Source organism: Diceros bicornis, chromosome 27 (assembly GCF_020826845.1).
Source record: "Diceros bicornis minor isolate mBicDic1 chromosome 27, mDicBic1.mat.cur, whole genome shotgun sequence".
Classification (NCBI taxonomy): Eukaryota; Metazoa; Chordata; class Mammalia; order Perissodactyla; family Rhinocerotidae; genus Diceros; species Diceros bicornis.
The window spans coordinates 14,072,913-14,090,477 of record NC_080766.1 but is presented as its reverse complement, the minus strand read 5'-3'; the positions used below and the strand labels follow the sequence as shown (position 1 = coordinate 14,090,477).

The 17,565-nt window shown below is 36.6% G+C and overlaps 1 protein-coding gene across 1 annotated transcript in view; it reads right to left on the bottom strand.

Moving 5' to 3' along the window:
* The window catches only part of ROBO1 (roundabout guidance receptor 1), a 482,076-nt gene that overhangs the window by 7,702 nt on the left and 456,809 nt on the right, over positions 1-17,565 (bottom strand). Inside the window, exons 26-28 of the mRNA XM_058570690.1 lie at positions 12,691-13,097; positions 9,635-9,787; positions 1,441-1,749 (exon numbers count right to left, since the gene is read on the bottom strand). Of these exons, the coding sequence (XP_058426673.1) occupies positions 1,441-1,749; positions 9,635-9,787; positions 12,691-13,097 (869 nt within the window). The remainder of the gene's footprint in view (positions 1-1,440; positions 1,750-9,634; positions 9,788-12,690; positions 13,098-17,565) is intronic.

The following is a 17,565-nucleotide window of genomic DNA, read 5'->3' as shown; positions in this document are numbered from 1 at the left end:
ACTTTCACTTCTGTGGCATTTTATATTTCTTCCTTTCTTTAAATTTCCTGCTCCGTTCTTTCTAGGATACTATTCTCTCTAGTTTGGGTATCTTGATTACTTTATACCTCTGGGTGGATCCATCTCAGTTTCTGTCATAGAATGTCACTCCTTTGCTGAACCTTTAAATACAATCATCTCTGACTACTGACGTGCTGGAGCTGGCTCACATTTTCTCACAAAAGCCTACCCTACCCATCTCTTCCCAACTCCACATTTCTGACTTCACATTAATAGCTTGAAACTAGCCATTTGGGGAGTAATTACACAACAGAAGTGAGCAAATGGCTACGAATTAGGGTTTTGCTTTGTTTTCTTCCCAGAGAATTGATTGCTAAACCTTAACTAGTATGTCATTGCTGATAATTTAGCCTTTGTAATTCACACAATTTTCACCTGTGTTCCTGTTTCTAAAACCCACTTTCTACTCACAACCTTTAAACTTTATACTTAAATCTTTAAACTCAAGTTCTCTAAATTCTTATTGATTTCCTTCACATCTGTGTTCTTATCAGCACCTTAATCCATTCAAAATTGAAATTATTTTCCCTAAGTCATCTATCCTTTTCCTTATTTTTTTCTACATTGGTTAATATAATTATATTTTACTAGTCATACAGGGCCATCTAATTAACATTTGAATAACTTTTTTTTTTTTACTCAATGATTTCATTTTACTTTACTACTTTCAATTAGTCACCAACTCCTATTGGGTCTATCTCTGAAAAGCCTGTGTAAACTGTTCTCTCCTTTTCATTCGCATAACTACTTTAATTCAGTGCTTTCGGATTTTATACCTAGATTATTGTGCAATGTTCTGATACCTTCATCTACCTGATTCTAGTCTCTTCCTTCACTATAGAGTGTTGCCAGTTATTTTTCTAAAACACAAATCTGATTATGTCGTTTCTTGCTCAAAATTCTTTGCTAGCTCTCCACTGCCTATTATAAATCCCAGACTCTTTAGAATAGTATTCCTGGACTTCCCAATCTGGCCCAACCACCTTTCTAACTGTATCTCATACCGTTTGTCCCCTGCCCCAAGCATCCTATTCTCCAGCCAAACTGGAAATCAGTGCTCACCAAACATTCATTTTCAGACTTTCATGTTTTTTCCCTACCTATTTCCTTTACCTGATATCCCCTTCTCCCTGTTCAATCTGTTGAAATCATGCTTTCCTTTAAAATCCAACTCAATTGGCATCTCTTCAAGGAAGTCTTGTGTAATATCATATATTGGAATGCATTGTATGAAAATTATTTGGATACTTGCCTGTCTCCTCCATTAGATAGCAAATTTCTAAGTCTTACTACTATTCATATGACCCTAGAGAACCTAACAGTGTACCTTGCAAATGTATGTTCAATCTACATGTATTTGCTGCTTGAATAAATCAGTACCTTGGATGAGATGAGTCTTTGCTGGTGGAAGGTCACGTTTTGCTACTTTGTTTCCTCGTCCTTTCCCATCGTTTTGCTGTTCCTGTGCTTCTCTGGGTTCACCTGGATTTGGTCGCATATCAGCAACTTGTCTTCCATCCAATACTTCTCTTCCCTTGTAACTGCTTCCTTTTCTATCTGATGATCTGTCTGTTCTTGCTTCTACTGAAGGGAGTTTTGGCACCATTACAGGTCGTACCTCCAGCTGTGCCTTGGACTGGACAGTGGGTGACTTTATAGCAGGTGGTGGCACTGGAGGAGGTGGAAGATCTAAAAAGAAATATTTAAAATACTGTAAAAGTCTGCCATTTATGAAATCACCAAATATTAGGATTATCATTGGAGTCACATTCATCTGTGAGATACTATATCTTAAATGAACTAGAAGAATTGAAGGCAACCAAGGAATAAGAAGACCAACAATTTTAATGTACACTTAGTTATCTAGCACAGAAATACTGAATCATAGAGCCAGGACTTAGAGATTATCTAGTCTTGGGATAGCTAATACGTACATGTGCTGCAACTTTCCCTCCCCCAACCCTGGCAGACCTTCCTAATTGATTTCAGCATAATGTTGCTGGTCTCAGACGCATACCCTTACTCCTTCAGGCAACCACTTCAAATTGACTGAGGATCGCACTTGAGTTGAGACCTATTTGCCATCTCTAATCTAGCCTAAATTCCTTCTCATTTTGTAGATATGGAAACTCAAACAACCAGACTTTAAGTTATTTTCCAATCTCAAAGCTAGATATGATCAGACCATGACTATGAATACTATTTCATTCTATTGAATGTTTATAATCTATCATTCATTGATGGGATCGCTCCACTTTGTATATGCAACCAGAGGTTTTAAGCCAGATAATATTATATATTATTCAATTTTTTATGTCATAGACATACTTAAGGATACTTAATTACAAAAGTGGGCATAAAATTTGATATCTAGAAGATTTATTTTAAGTGGTACTATCTTTCAAATTTCTCCTATGTACACTCCAGGGATGAGAATTATGTATCCTAATAATAGTTGCTAAGTTAGTAGAAGAATATGAACAGATTCTAGTATTAGGCTGTTCTGGCTGTAGTATGGATTAAAAGGAAAGGCTTGAATCGAGGAGGCCAAGAGGTTATTGTAACAGCTTAGGTAAGTAATGATAGGGGATAGAACTGTATTCATGGCTGTTCAGACAGAGAGTGGATGTCTTTGAGAGAGATTAAGGAAGAAAAATCAAAATTATTTAATGATCAATGGACTACAGTAGGGGAGGGAAAGGAAAGAATCTAAGATGACTGTTTGGATTTTTGCCGTAGTTGACAAGGTGGATGAGAGAAAGATCATTGAAGATAAAGAATGCGGGGATGAGGAAGAGATGGTTTGCAAAGGAAGAGCATGAGTTCAATTTTAGAAAAATGAATAGGAGAAGTCTTCGAGGTATCCTGGTGGAGCTGTCCAACAGGTTGTTGTACATAAAATTTGAATTTCAAGAGAGGTCAAAACCAAAGATACAGAGATTTGGGAATTACCAGCATAGTTATGTTGTTTTAGTTATGACTTTAGAAATGGTAATGTTTTCACATTTAGAGAGTAACGTCTATGTGATAGAATAAATCAACTAAAAAGCATTTATAAAACATCTATTAAATGCTTAGTATTATAAAATTAACATTAAGATTTTAAACAAAACAAGTATACATTTTCATGTAAAAACATTCAAAAGTCCATACAGACTTGAAAGTATGACCTCTCATACCTCCCACCTCTATTTCAAATCCTCAATATTAATTATGCAGACGTGATCCATTTGAATAGTTTTCCATAGATCAATCGAGAAATTATTTATGCATATAAAGCAGGGCTCCCAAGTCACATCACTCCAGGGAGCATCACTCACGTCAGGGCCTATGTAAAATGGCCTCATCTGGGATTGTATATAGTGCCTGTCTGCCCACTTGTATGTGGTGGCCTGATAAGAAGTACCATACACAATATAAGACCTTCCTTTCTTATTAACATAAATGGGATTTGCCCTTTCTTCACCTGTGCAGCTGTATACATTCCCATATATGTACACACAGATCTACCTCTTTCTTTGAAAAGTCTGTATAATGTTCTGTTTTATGACTATATCATTATTTATATAGTCAATCCATACAGAGGAATATTTAGGTTGTTACCAGGTATTTTGCTGTTACTGATGATCGTCTACTGACTACCATTTACATATACCAGCATGAGAAGCCCTTTTTTTTTTTTTTTGTGAGGAAGATCAGCCCTAAGCTAACATCCGATGCCAATCCTCCTCTTTTTGCTGAGGAAGGTTGGCCCTGGACTAACATCTGTGCACATCTTCCTCTAGTTTATGTAGGACGCCGCCACAGCATGACTTGACGAGCGGTGCATAGGTCTGTGCCCGGGATCCGAACCTGGGAACCCTGGGCCACAGAAGCGGAGCACGCTCACTTAACTGCTACGCCACCGGGCTGGCCCCGAGAAGCTTTTGATATTAAAATTGTGTCTTGAAAATTCTTAATATAACAGCAAATTAAGAATTCTAGGAAGCATCAGTTTTAACCTGGTGTTTCTCACTCTTACATTTTTTTAAAAAAGAATTAATCCTTTTTTTGTCCCATAAGTGGTATAATTTTTTCTGAAACTAATTTCTTTTGATATTATATGCTAAAACTGAGGCATCAGAGTTCATTGTAGTGGTCTTTGAAATCAGAAAGCTTGAGGTACCATCTTACTACCAGCTGTTTTACCTAGGACTCCATTATTAAAAGTAGTCAAACCTTTACCTGCATTTTTGTTTTTTTTTGTTTTTTTTTTTTGGTGTTAGTTCTCATGGCTCACTATGTTCTAGTTTCATATAAATAGCTTCAACGCTTTATCTAAAATGATGGCCAAAGTACAGCCAACAGCACTAATTTTCTCCTGATTCTACAAAATCAAAAGTTTCTTTCGGGAGGGGGGCTGGCTCCATGGCCTAGTGGTTAAGTTCTGCATGCTCCACTTCGGCAGCCTGGGTTTGGCTCCCGGGCGTGGACCTACACCACTCATCAGTGGCCATGCTGTGGCAGGTGACCCACATACAAAATAGAAGAAGACTGGTAATAGATGTTAGCTCAGGGCGAATCTTCCTTAGCAAAAAAAAATTAATTAAAAAAAAAGGTTTTTTGTCTTACGACGTATATTACCATTGTCACTAGTGCCGGATATTCCACTTTTATTACGTTAATGGATTTTTAAAAAACAATACTTAAGTAAAGGTATTATCATGAGAGTCCTCCCTCATCTGCCAGTTGTTTATTAAACATAACCCAAAAGAGAGAGTTGAAAGACAGACTGTACTACTGAGTGGCTTAAAGCCAAGACACCCACAGCAGAGCAGTTCTAAGTTCAGACTGAGCCCGGAATGAGCGAAGGAGAAAAGCCTAATGCAGAGCATTCCACCTGGAAGCAGAGAGAATGAGTGACTGCAGGCTCATTTCTGCACTATCTACTTGCTATAAACTTAAACCCTGCATTGCACACACAGATTATCAAACAGGCAGGAAGTGATTGCCACTAGCATCAAATCATAAAATGTATGGGCTTATCAGATATCAAAGCTGCTGATTACCACTATCAGAAGATCATACAAAGTCTTGGGAACATATGAGTTTCGAGACAAAATCTATTAACAGATGCTCTATATAGATGCTATATACAACACAGGTAGAGAACGAGAGAACCCAATGATAACTTCAAGACTTCTAACTTCCTGTATATAATTGCCACTGTATCTAATTGACAAAGGGAAATGCTGGTAGGTTTGATTTCTTATACGAATAGATTATCAAATTCTTTTTTAGTTATTATAAAATAATTACTGAGTCAAATCAGGGATTATCATAGTATAAAGAATTCTATATTTCACACAGTGATAAATAGTACTTTGGTACTATTTATAGCTCAAATTGGATTTAAGAAATGGGATCAGGGCCGGCCCCGTGGCTTAGCAGTTAAGTGCACGCGCTCCGCTACTGGTGGCCCGGGTTCAGATCCTGGGCGCGCACCGACGCACTGCTTCTCCGGCCATGCTGAGGCCATGTCCCACATACAGCAATTAGAAGGATGTGCAACTATGACATACAACTATCTACTGGTGCTTTGGGGGAAAAAACAAAAAAAAGAGGAGGATTGGCAATAAATGTTAGCTCAGAGCCAGTCTTCCTCAGCAAAAAGAGGAGGATTAGCACAGATGTTAGCTCAGGGCTGATCTTCCTCACAAAAAAAAAAAAATGGGATCGTGGACCTGTTATATATATGTATAGACTCTCTATATAATCATATACGTATGATTCTTTATAAGACTCTCAAAATATCGGTATAATGCATACAAAGTAATGTGTAAGGGCATGTGGGTGCAGATAACTCTGCCGGCATTAACTGGCTATGGAGATCCAGCACTCTATTTAATTAACTGCTTAAAGTCCCAAGACCTTGTAATTAATGATAAATCAAGTCAAAATAACATCATTCCAAAGAGGCTGGTGAATTTATAATGTATGAGAAGTAGGGCTGGAGAAATAATGTATATTTGGTTTTTAAATCAAGTATGTAAATGCATCAGAAAGAGGTGAAAAGAGGGGGTGGGAAGAATCTATTAGAAGGTCCTAGAAATGCACTTATGCTTGGATTTAACTCCATATGACTCTGACTGATAAATATTCATATATTTTAATACTACCCTTGATCTGAGTTAAACTTGTAAGTGGCAAATATGAAATAAATAAATAGCTGGATTCAGCCTGTGACTGTGACTATAGCACACAGCACTCTACTTTGCATTGAGTACTCTCTGGGTGTTTATGAGGCCAAGTACTTACCTACAGAGAAAGGTATGGTCACAGTGTCATGGATTAGGGGTTGCACGGCTATTATGGGCTGAATTGTGTCCCCTCAAAATTCATATGTTGAAGTCCTAACCCCCATACTTCAGAATGAGACTCTATTTGGAAATAGGGTCTTTAAAGAGATAATTAGGTAAAACAAAGTCCTTAGGATGGGCCCTAATCCAATCTGATTGGTTTCATTATTAGAAGAGCAGATTACAACACATACAGGGAGGAAAGACCAAGTGAAGACACAGGGAGAAGACGGCCATCTTCAAGCCAAGGAGAGAGCCCTCAGAAGAAACCAACCCTGCCAACACCTTGATCTTGGACGTTTAGCGTCCAAAGCTGTGAGGAAATAAATTTCTGCTGTTTAAGCCACCTAGTTTATGGTACGTTGTTATGGCAGCCCTAGAAAACCAATACAGAGCTGACTGAAAAGGATCATCACAAATCACTCTTTATCAGTTCGGACATAGCCACTCTTTATCCTTCCTTATATAGTTTACAAAAGTTCGGCTAAGTGAGCTGGCCCGGTGGTGTAGTGGTTAAGTCTGCAGGTTCTGCTTCAGCCGCCTGGCGTTCGTGCGTTCAGATCCTGGGTGCGGACCTACACACTGCTCATCCAGCCATGCTGTGGCGGTGTCCCACACACAAAATGGAGGAATATTGGCAGAGATGTTAGCTCACAGCCAATCTTCCTCCCCACCACCCCCTCAAAAAAATTCTGCAAAGAAAATTCATAATCTGAACAAAATTTACAAAGCAAAGATGCTACAAACCCAAGACTGATATACCATATGCTAAAAATTGTTCACACAGGAAGGCTATTCACAATAGTCAAACCCATCCATCAGTTAATATATTTTAATCACTAAAAAGCAAAAATGAAAAAAAACCCTCCATGTCTTACTAATATATTTAATTCACATTTTAACAATTAGCAGCCCTTTAAATTCTTTCTTTTCCCCAGCCTTCTCTTTTTCAATAATTGTACAAATTGTGTCTGCCATTGAGTTTCTTCATGAAATTAGTCTGTGAATAGTTTTTCAAAAAATGCAGTGTAGTAATTGGAGAAAATAATTTCCGCGAAAATGACTTTTGTTTCCATGTCATAACCACTGCTATGAAGAGTATGTGCATTTCTTTTATTTAGTGTATTAAGAAGTAATGCATTTATATGATTTTAGTTAATCAATATACATTAAGAGATAAGGATAAAATAACATTTAGCTTTGTTATTTTTTTTCTTTACCAAATCTGAAAGCATCCAGAATTAAACTGAAGACTTGTTAGGACAACAAATTTAACTAAAAGACAGCTGGTTATCAAAATGCTGACAGGAAGTTCAAGCTAAAATTTAAAAAATACCTTTAGTCATATCTCCATTTTGTCTATTTTTGTGACTTTGAGAAAATAATCATTGGCTTCTACATTATAATACATCCTATGATGATTTTGCATAATTACTTTTATGAAATGAACAATTAGAAATCCAAAAATATTTCAAAGGAACTTTTTGGCTTTACAAATATTTCAGTATATTTCTTTGATATTTCTGAAACTAACTTAAAAAAAAACTCGTGTGCTTCATCATTCAGTTTAATAGTTATTACTCAGGGATGAGTTAGAATTTGCATTAAATTATTAAATACACTGAAATAAGTACTGCAGAATGTGAAACAATAAATACAGATCACAATTTTCGAGCCTAGTGTAGTTTATAACTGTGATGCCATGCCCTTTAACTTGGCATGTTTACAGTATTTAAAGCATTTTTGAAAAGCATCACTCAATGTCAGAAGCCCCTCAAAACAAATATAAATAAGAGGTGGAAAGAGCTACACAAAGCTTTAGGCCAGATTTTCTCCCTTATGTATTCAACCTAGACGTGTTTACATCAAGGTTTGATGTTTGACCAGTTTTTCAGTTAAGAGCACTCTCTTCTAGAGAATAAAAAACTAACAGAACAGCTATAAAACTTGTAAAACGCCATTACAGGGGTCCCATCAATGTAAAAGTGCCGATAGAGTTTGGGGATTTACACCTAGTGTTTGTCCTCTCACAGACAACATGCACAGAGCCACTGTAATAACCCTCAAAATCAGATAATATTCTGACAGCTCAGTTTCACTGACAAAAGAGTCCTGGGCAGAAGCCAGGAGGCCCAGGTGCGCTGTGCCATGCCAGTATTTAATGTAGTCTAATATCAGATAGATGCTAGGGAGAGAAAATATTACGAATAAAATACAGGTAATAGCATGGACAGCCACTCATTGCAAAATTACTTGTGCTCATCATGCTGTGAGCTTTGTATTAAATTTTTCTGTCAAGTGGCAGGAATCACATGGAGAAGTGCCTCAGAAAACCCCCCTTGTAACCTTGGATAAGGATCCATAATATTAGGCTTTCATATGATAATGGAAAATGATGCCCTTTTTGAAAAATTGCTGACTGGTAATGAAAGTCCTAATCAGATTGTGGTTGGAGGACCAGGAGGTGGGGAAGGATGCCTGAGACACCCTTTTTCCTCCACCCCTTTAGCAAATTTTGTGAACTTGACAAGATGGGTGAGTCTGAGAGAATTTATCTTACACGAATTTCCAACAAGGCCCTTGGGGTTGTTTCATAAAATGAGAAGGTGGTGGTTTAATAAATGCTGGCCCCCACCTGAGGCACTTCCATGAAAGGCTTTCTCTAGATAACACCACAATGTTTGCATGAGTCTCCGGTGCTCTCTTGAGAATAAAAGCATTACCTTTTCAGTGAGAGCTGATATTGTGTGTGAAGGCAGGAAGGAAGATGATTCGATTCACCTCTTCGGGAACAAAATAACTGTTTGTAACACTGCTATAGTTAGAATTAATATTCAAATAAGTTTATTGTCTTCTATTTGAATGTAAAATTCTAAAGGAAAAAAGAAAAGAGGACACTTTGGAAGACTTATCAATGAATCTGGTGAAGGTTAATCCTATGGCATGACTTCAACTACAATAATGTCTATTTGTTCGCCACTATAAAATAACCTTTTAAAAATATTAAAAGTATACATTGTTTTAGTTTCTTAAATAGCCAGCTTAGTAGAAAACTGCAAGGACTTGAGACGCTTGACAAGATATCGAAGGCAATCATTCCTACAAGTAATATGAGGCTTAGTGTTAATGAATTTTTAATGTAATTTCTAATGTCAGTGGACGCATTTTCTAGTCATAGAGAGCCAAGTTAAATAGGCGAGATTCATAGATGTTTTCATCCATTTCAATGGCCTTACCATCTGTGTAGGCTTCTCTGCGCAGATGTCCTGGCTGGTGTTTTTGCTTCTTGGCTGGTCTGGCCTTCTGCATCACAGCAGCACTCATGTTGCTGTCTGTAGAAACAGGACTGGTAGGTCGAGGGCACTGGGATGCATGAAAATGTCGGTGGCCTGAGGAAAAAAAATCAGAGCCAAACTCATCAGTGAATTTTAATTACAACAGTAACAATAAAAACAAAACATTAAAACTAGAAACCTCTCTAATTTAAAAACAAAAAAGCTTTAAATAAACTCTTCTAGCAAATAATAGGATTTTTGTCACTCTTGAGCTATCCACTGGGAAAAATATTTTAAAAGCATTTTTAGGCTCTTTTTTTTTCTTTTTAACCACAGTACTTTCATTCTGTTCAATTTCATGATACCCATTTATTAAAGAAAAACATTCTAATTATTTTTACAATTAGCTTCACTAAAGTTATTGTTAAACAAAAATATTAATTAAATTTTTGCATAATATATGCAATGTCTGTTGTTTCCTCAAGAGGAATAGCCAGAGTCCTTACGAAATATATGTTCTAAGAATAAACAGTAATAATTACATCCCCCATTTTAATTAAATATATGTTTATGCTATTCTTTGAAAGCAGACTCCTAATATCCTAATACATTCTCAGGTATTTTCTCTTAAGGTGGCCTGAAATTAAGCCAGCTCACCTATTTAGACGTGCCCAAAATTATTTACATCCCTTTCTATCACAAGGTATTTACTTGATCCCTCCAGAGACTTCTGTTTTTTGGTGGTGGCAGAGGTGGTTTTTGGCTAGTTGGTTTTGGTGGGACAGTATTCGCAGGTACCAGTGATAACCGAATTTGCTAATGAGACATGGTGCATTCCAGTGCTCTTCAATTCTCTGGCTGTCTTACAGAGATGTCATATTACAATGGCACAAGATATTTAATCCATATGGCAATGGAGATCTATTGGCCCTATACTTGACCTTCAATATTCTGCTTTCTAGAAATTCCAGAGAGACAAATCCAGAACTTGCTGTTGTACCACAAGAAACTTCAAACAGACCTAGACAACATGTCTGTTGGCTATAAACAGGAGAAGCCACATATAGTGAAATCAATACATTTAAAGATGCTAACTGAAGCATATTAAATAATAGACATTAATGCAGCCAAGTGAGAAGCAATGTGATTGGATTATTCATTCATATTAACTTCAAGTCATATGATACGCAGAACCCTTTCCTGAAAAGAACATTTTAATAGGCAGAGGCCAATGCATGTTTCGTTCATTATAATTATGAGCCACACCAAAACCAGAAGTGCCGCTAAATTACAATACAATAAAATATTAAACCAAACTCTCTTTAGCTATGATGGAGACTATTACAATTAAAGTTACATATCCATGAAAACAGAGAATTAGGGCTGAGACTGAACCCATTATTTATTCTATTGTGTAAGGCCATCTTCTGCTTATAGACCCTGAGGCACAAGGTCGTTTACAGATGAATTTTCAATGTTATTTCTATGTTTCGTTGATTTAATGAACTGAAACACACCCTTAATGCAATCTGAAAGCAGTAGTTTGAGATGCTTAATTTCCCTTTCTTATTTTTTTATAGAAGATTAAAAAATAAGGAGAAACAAAAGCTATATATAAAGTTAGATGTTATTTATTTATTAGGAAAGATAAGTAGGTTTGCATACTTATTTTATTACATTCAGCAGCTACTGGGAGGAAAAAAAGGAAATTTGGTTGAATATCATAAAATACAGGCCTGGCTGAAATAAATACACATTCTACAATCACAGGTTGAGAGATATTAGACATTTGTTTCCTGCAACAGATTCTTGATAAATTATATATAGAAATAACTTTATGATGTGAGTTAAATTTTCTCTGAATATATTCTACACTGACAAAAAATAATGACCAATCCAATATCTGAGGAGAACATGGAAAACTACCAATGTGACAGTTATTAAACTATCTATTAAACTATTAAATTATTCAGAAAAATCAAACAACAAAATAGCAATTATTGATTTGTTATGATAGTCTTTTCCTTCTCAGAATGTATTTCTTTCTTTCTGTCCACATTATTTTACTCTACTATCTGTATTTTCTTGGCTACCAGAAATACATATGCACACAATGTGTATATGAATATGTGTATATATATGTGTGTGTGTATATATGTGTGTGTATATATATATATTCCATTCTACAGAAATGAAAATCAAGTGACAAATTTAGGATTTAAATTTAAATTCTTTTCTTTCTTACACTATTTACTTTCTAAACAGGGTTGGGAGTAGGAGTTAAGTAAAAGTGGATTAAAACATAAGAATGGATATATGCTAATTAAAAATAGGCTACTGGCAACAAAAAAGGAAAATAGAAAAAAAATATATAAACGTTTGGATTAACTTGCTCTCAAAATTATTAGATTAACAATGTTTAAGTATGGAACATCTTTATGCTTGAAAATGTATGTATATTACAACATCTTTATATCTTCCCAATTAAATTAATATTCTAATTGAGAAGGCATGAAGAGGATAGGGTTAAGGAGAAATAGCCCAGTTTCCAATGGTTTAGTGTCCTGCCTGGATATTTATTTATTTCTCCCAGAGAATTTCTAATTAAATGGGATAAGAGAACTACTATAATGAATTTATTTTGGTGACTTTCTATATCTTAAAATAAAAACCCATATAACACAAACCTCATTTAATTGACTGTATGCATACCTAAAGAAATTGTATATATATTCGCTATGAGTATCATAAAAATAAAGACTGCCCACGTAGCTTCATTCATTATATAGGATTTATTAAATAAAAACAAAATAGAAGATTTAAAAAGTCCTGTCAAGAAAAAGGGAATAATCAAGCTATGTCATACTCTTGGACTTTGGATTCCTTAGGCAGTCAAAAAAAAAAAAAAGACTGTAATAGTTGCATTTCACATAGGATATAAGATTATAGGAGACAATCAGCGACTGACACACACATCAGGTTTTCTTTCCCAGCTTGGTGCAAAGCGTCCCACTCACCAGCAGCATCCTGCATCTGACGGCGTGCCACTTTCAGACCTGCGTACTCCGCTGCGGCCGCCACCGCCTGCGCAAAATCGGCATCGGTGAAGAAGGAGCCGTCGGAGGAGCTCACGCTGGAGCGTCCGCTGGAAATGTTGTCCTCCTCCGAGGCTGAGCCCCAGCCATTGATCATGGACCCAGTGACAGAGCTCTCGAGGTCCCCAACACTGGAGGCAGGGGTCTGCTCAAGCCCGCGGAACAAAAGCCTTCTGGTCTGCATCTTGGCTGCTTCCATGTCGGCTTCGTCCTCTTCCTCCTCCGGCGCATCCGTATCCATGTCCGAGACGAGGGGTCCCGAAATGTAGCCGTAGGTATGCGGTGGGGAAATCGGCCGTGGTGGTGGAGGCGGGCTCACAGGCTGCCGTCTGCAGGAAGATGAATAAACAAATATGGCTCAGCTCATTATTTTAGACACAGAAGGATAAATTAACCAAGGAATTCACAAGTATACCGATTTGATCTTTGCTCTTGTGGAGCTAATTTGTTCAGAAAAAACAACTGGAAGTGAGAGTGTATCTAAGTTTTATTTTATTTTGAATTGTAAGAAATTTACCTCAAAACCAGAGGCACTTTTAACCAAGCTAGGCTACTTTTAGATTCAAGTTTAATAGAAATATACTCAGCTAACTGTAAGTCTCCTTATGCTTTATCATTTAGATTATGTTCAGTTAAAAAAGGGGAAGTAGTACTTATTTTGACATTGACACCTATGTATTTGTCCTGAAGCCTAGCGGATATTATTGACAGCTTATTATTACCACAGACAACAGACATCAGTCCTAAAACAGATTGCTCCATAAACATATCAACATGTTCCTTTCCCTTTCTTTCATTGCCACTCCCACCATTGCAAGCAAATGGATTCATTCATTTTGACTATAGAGAGTAGAATTTCATAGGATTAAAAAATTATACATTCAGCATATGACACAATTTCCTTTAGACTTTATTCTATTAAAAAAAAATGCTATGGGAGCCAAGAGCAATTTTTCTCTGAATTACTCACTTATGAGTTTCACTAAAGGTTATTAGCTACTTTCAACTCTATGGATTTTACCGTTATTCCACTTAACTGTTTAACAAAATGCTTAAAGGTATTTTTCTTGATGTCCTGGAATTAGTTAAGGACCAAAGCTGAAGACAAAATGATGTAGTAGCCTATAATTTAAGTTCCCCAAGTTACCAATAACTGGTTTCAACCATCTCTCCATGGACCTGGAGAACAACATCAGTTAAAAACAGTCCTTCCACTACCATCCAACACCATCACCCACAGTAAACATAAGATGACTGAGAAGGTAGAGAGCATCTGGACATTAGTGGAAAGTAAGGTTTGTGGAAAGAAGTTCTTCTCAAGGGAGGAGAATGCCAAGAGATTGATTCCTAAATTAGGAAAGTGCCTGAAAAAAAGGGAAGAGATATGGTGATTTCTAGTGGGAGGACTGCTTAGTCAGTGACTTGCTCAACAGTCCCAGTGCTCTCTAAGCAAGGTTAAAGGGATGACTTGAGGGGCAATATCATTTAGAAGGGTCATGACAACACCTCATCAAATTCTGTGCTCCTCAGAAGTAAAGAGGATAGATTCCACACAAGCCTGCCAACCTGAGAACTAGTGTTGGAGGGTAGGTGAGACTAGGATCTAGTGTCATCTGGTGACCTCCATGGCTTGGGAAACTAGGAAAGATATGGCATGAATGCCACTGACTGGTAGTCCACCTGAAGACGGAGCTAAATTGTTCAAGGATGACAAATGCCTGCCCAGGCCTGAGTCCTTCATCAGTGGGTAAGTTGGCACCAGCCCCTTCCCTCACCATCCTTATGATACTCATAGAGTAGGACGAGATAGAGTAGTCTAACCAAGGGCTAACCAAGAAGACCGGATTCTCATTAAATTTGCCCTTTTTATGTTTCCTCTTCCTTGCCTTAGCACTTAGGCGAATGCATCTGAAAGAGGCAGAAGGAGAAAGGTAGATAAAAGCAGAACATGCCCCCTTACTCCATGCCACCATAGCCACAGACAAGTGCAATCTGCAAAGGATGTCTGGGAGCGCACGATGACGGTTTTAAAATGGACAGGACGGGGTCTTAAATGAAAGAAAGCAAACATATAAAACCACATAGGATCTGGTCAAGATCTAACTAAGGGACTTACTATAGAGAGAAAGAAGGAAGTTCAATGTAACGCAGTTTTTAGGATGGGATGGGAGTTGTTCGAAGAAAAGAGTTTTGTGCTTTTTATCCCAATGAATTCAGACACTTCAATAAACGTTTTATTAACACAAATGGAAAGCATTAAAAATAGAGTATTATTAAAATACTACAATTAACTCATTTATTGAGCACCTACTTTGTAGCTAAGTATATTTTACAACGTCAACTCATTTAATTCTCACAACTATCCAAGATACTTCTTTTAGTATCATTTTGTAGATGAGGATATTGAAATTCAGAGGAATTAAGACCCTTACCAAAGTTCCCACAACTAATGTTTATCAAATGTAGAATTTAATCCCACATTTCATTTCCAAGGTCATGACCTTTCTTCTAGGAATGTTATTATTACGTATGTATACAGATACACACATATACACACATATATGTAATAATAATATATATACACATACATGTACATACATTACACACAGTTCTTTAATATAATGTATTATTTTTCATTTCTGGGTGGTTTCTAACGCATCTGTGTGTGGCACTAGAAGAAATACGAAGAATGTGCCAAAGCTGAAGTTATTTAAGAGATTAAAATGGATAATTGTTTCAATATGGAGTGTGTTAGACACATAGGAGGGAAACCTTTGTTTAATTTGGATTGCAATAAAATACCATACTTGAAAGTCAATTTACAGTCTTTGTCAGCATGCACATCCAAAATACCACAAGAAACTTCTTTTTTTTTTAAGACATGTAAGACTTTTTAGCACAAAAGGGACTATTTTAACCACAAATAAAGGGATGTAGAACAGCCAACTTCCCTATAAAAGAATGCCAGCATTGTTGTATTTGGATAATTCCGATTCTGTAGAGTAAAAACATCTTCATGTCAAAAAAGGCTGGCTTTTAACTACTACTACCCTGTACAAATTCTAAGGAAAGACAGAAAAATTTATTCAAACCATCTGTAAATAAGGCAAGCCCAGGGAATGTGTGATAAACATGTACAGTTTGAAATATGTAATGTATTCTATTGGAAAACAAAAAGCTATTTCAAGATGCTGCACTCAAGTGGGACTTGTCACAAATGAACCTTAGCCCTCTAGATTTTTCCCCCTGAGGGGTTTCAACATCTGAAATAATGTATGACTGCGAATCACAAAACTCTAGGCTCCTGCAAAAATGATGCCTCCATAAACATGTTCAAGAGAAGAAGGGAACGATGACTTTAATTTATGAAAGCAGGTGTTTATATAGTTTGCCACATACCATTTACCAGGCAAAAGACAAAAGGGGGAAAATGTACACATTTGAGGTGTTTTTCTAGAACTAGTATAGCTTCAATACTTTGTATAATTAACCATTACTTGGTTTGTAAATAGACAAGATATTAATTTTCCTGTGCCTTCTTACTTTCTTTTCCTTCCAGCAATATCATATTCACTTTGTCTTTATTCATAAAATATCAGTAAATTTCCTATTCTATACATGAACATTATTTTTACTTTTCAAGAGATTTTTTTAATAAATATCAACTACAGTCAACTCAATAGTACCAGACACTTTTTGAAACAATATATGTAAATAAGTTTAATTACATTATTTTCATAGTTATTGTCTGAAAAGAGAGAAGAAAGATTCCTATTATGTTGGTCCCCTAGTTTACCTAGTTTTAAACAAAAATGGAATATCCTAGAAGTTCATTAGAATGCCAAAATTGCAATATCCATAATAATGCAAGTCTGAAATGTTTAATTAAATATTGCAGTGTTATAATAATGGTTTTAGTTCAGTAATATCTTATTAATACACATCCCACTATTTATATATGCCCCAATCAAGTAAAAAAACGATGTATTCATTCTTTAAACACTTACTGTGCACCTGCTATGGTGAAGACTTTGCTAGGTTCTAAAACCAAAGGGATCCAAGCAACAAGAGCTTTGGAAATGCTTTGTACTTTGAGACATGGAAGGATTCCATTTTAAGGCATATATACTTATAAAGCTAACTGTGTATCAAGCCGTGGCAGACTGTATTTTGCAAAGATGTCCATAACAATATCTCCCATGCCAAATGCTCTTCTGGGATAAGAATTTGCCACCCTCCCAGCAAGAGAGGGAGTTTAGTTCTACACTCCTGAATCTGAGTGGACCCTGTGACTGCTTTGGCCAATAGAATGTGGCAGAAATGTAGCTCTTAACTGGCCTGGCAACTTTCTCTTCCTGCCTACTTGACAGCCTGTTTCCACATAATAAGTGCTACTACCCTGCAATTCCCATGTTATGAGAAGCATGGGCTATGTGGAGAGACCCTGGAGGTTTAGACTCCATGTGGAGACAGACATAGGCCACACAGCACTGAGACATCGGACATATGAGTAAAGAAACTAACTTGGAAGTAGTTCTTCCAGCCCCAACAGCCCAGATGAAGCCACGTGGCTTGGAGATGAATCGCCGAGGTGAATCCTTTCAGAATTCCTGACTCATGGAATTGTGAGTAAAATAAAATGTTGTTTTGGGTGACTAAGTTTTAGAGTATGTAATCTGTTAGGCAGCAATAGAAACAGGAACTCAGGTACTATGTTAGAAATTCAACTAAATAAAATAGATATGTACCTTAACTGAAGAGACTTGTAGTCCAATGGAGGTGACAGACAATTAATTA